Consider the following 538-nt stretch of genomic DNA (forward strand, 5'->3'; position numbering starts at 1 on the left):
CCAGGCTTCACGGGTCACCTTGGTTCTGGAGCTGGGGTGGCACAAGAAGGGTTCCCCACAGGAGACTGGCCAGCGTGCGAGGGCCCCGAAGAGGAGGCTCTGGGCCAGGGGCAGTGTGAGCATACGCGCTGGTTAGGAGGGCCCCGACCTCGGGGGCCCCGTGACAGGCTCCGCCGCAGCCCCTCCCTGGCCCGTGGGACCTGGAGCCCCTGCACGGGGCTGATGGGGGAGCAGCGTGGCCAGGACGCGGCGATGGATACTACCCAGAGGGGGCACGTCCTGTGAGCCCCGAGCTCGCTGAATGGCCTTGGTCCCGGAATGCGGGGAGCGAGCTCCGCCCCTGGCAAAGGTCTTGAGGAAGGAGGCTTGGCATACGCAAAGGCGGGATCAAGCCTCGAGTCTCCCTGGAAATTCTCGAGCATCTACCCCCAAAACCAGAGTCTGCCTACTTTCTGCTTTGTGCTTTCACCTACACCTCTGACTTTACGGGGGGCTGTCCCCCACTACCTCTCTGAAAAAAGAGTTAGCTTACAGCTCC

At 63.9% G+C, this 538-nt stretch overlaps 1 protein-coding gene across 1 annotated transcript in view; it reads right to left on the minus strand.

Moving 5' to 3' along the window:
- Positions 1-7: 7 nt before the first annotated feature.
- Positions 8-538, minus strand: part of CALY (calcyon neuron-specific vesicular protein) — a 17,292-nt gene continuing 16,761 nt past the window's right edge. The window contains exons 10-11 of the mRNA XM_010842953.1: positions 126-259; positions 8-31 (exon numbers count right to left, since the gene is read on the minus strand). Of these exons, the coding sequence (XP_010841255.1) occupies positions 8-31; positions 126-259 (158 nt within the window). The remainder of the gene's footprint in view (positions 32-125; positions 260-538) is intronic.

This window comes from Bison bison, unplaced genomic scaffold (genome assembly GCF_000754665.1).
Source record: "Bison bison bison isolate TAMUID 2011002044 unplaced genomic scaffold, Bison_UMD1.0 scf7180017847359, whole genome shotgun sequence".
Lineage (NCBI taxonomy): Eukaryota > Metazoa > Chordata > Mammalia > Artiodactyla > Bovidae > Bison > Bison bison.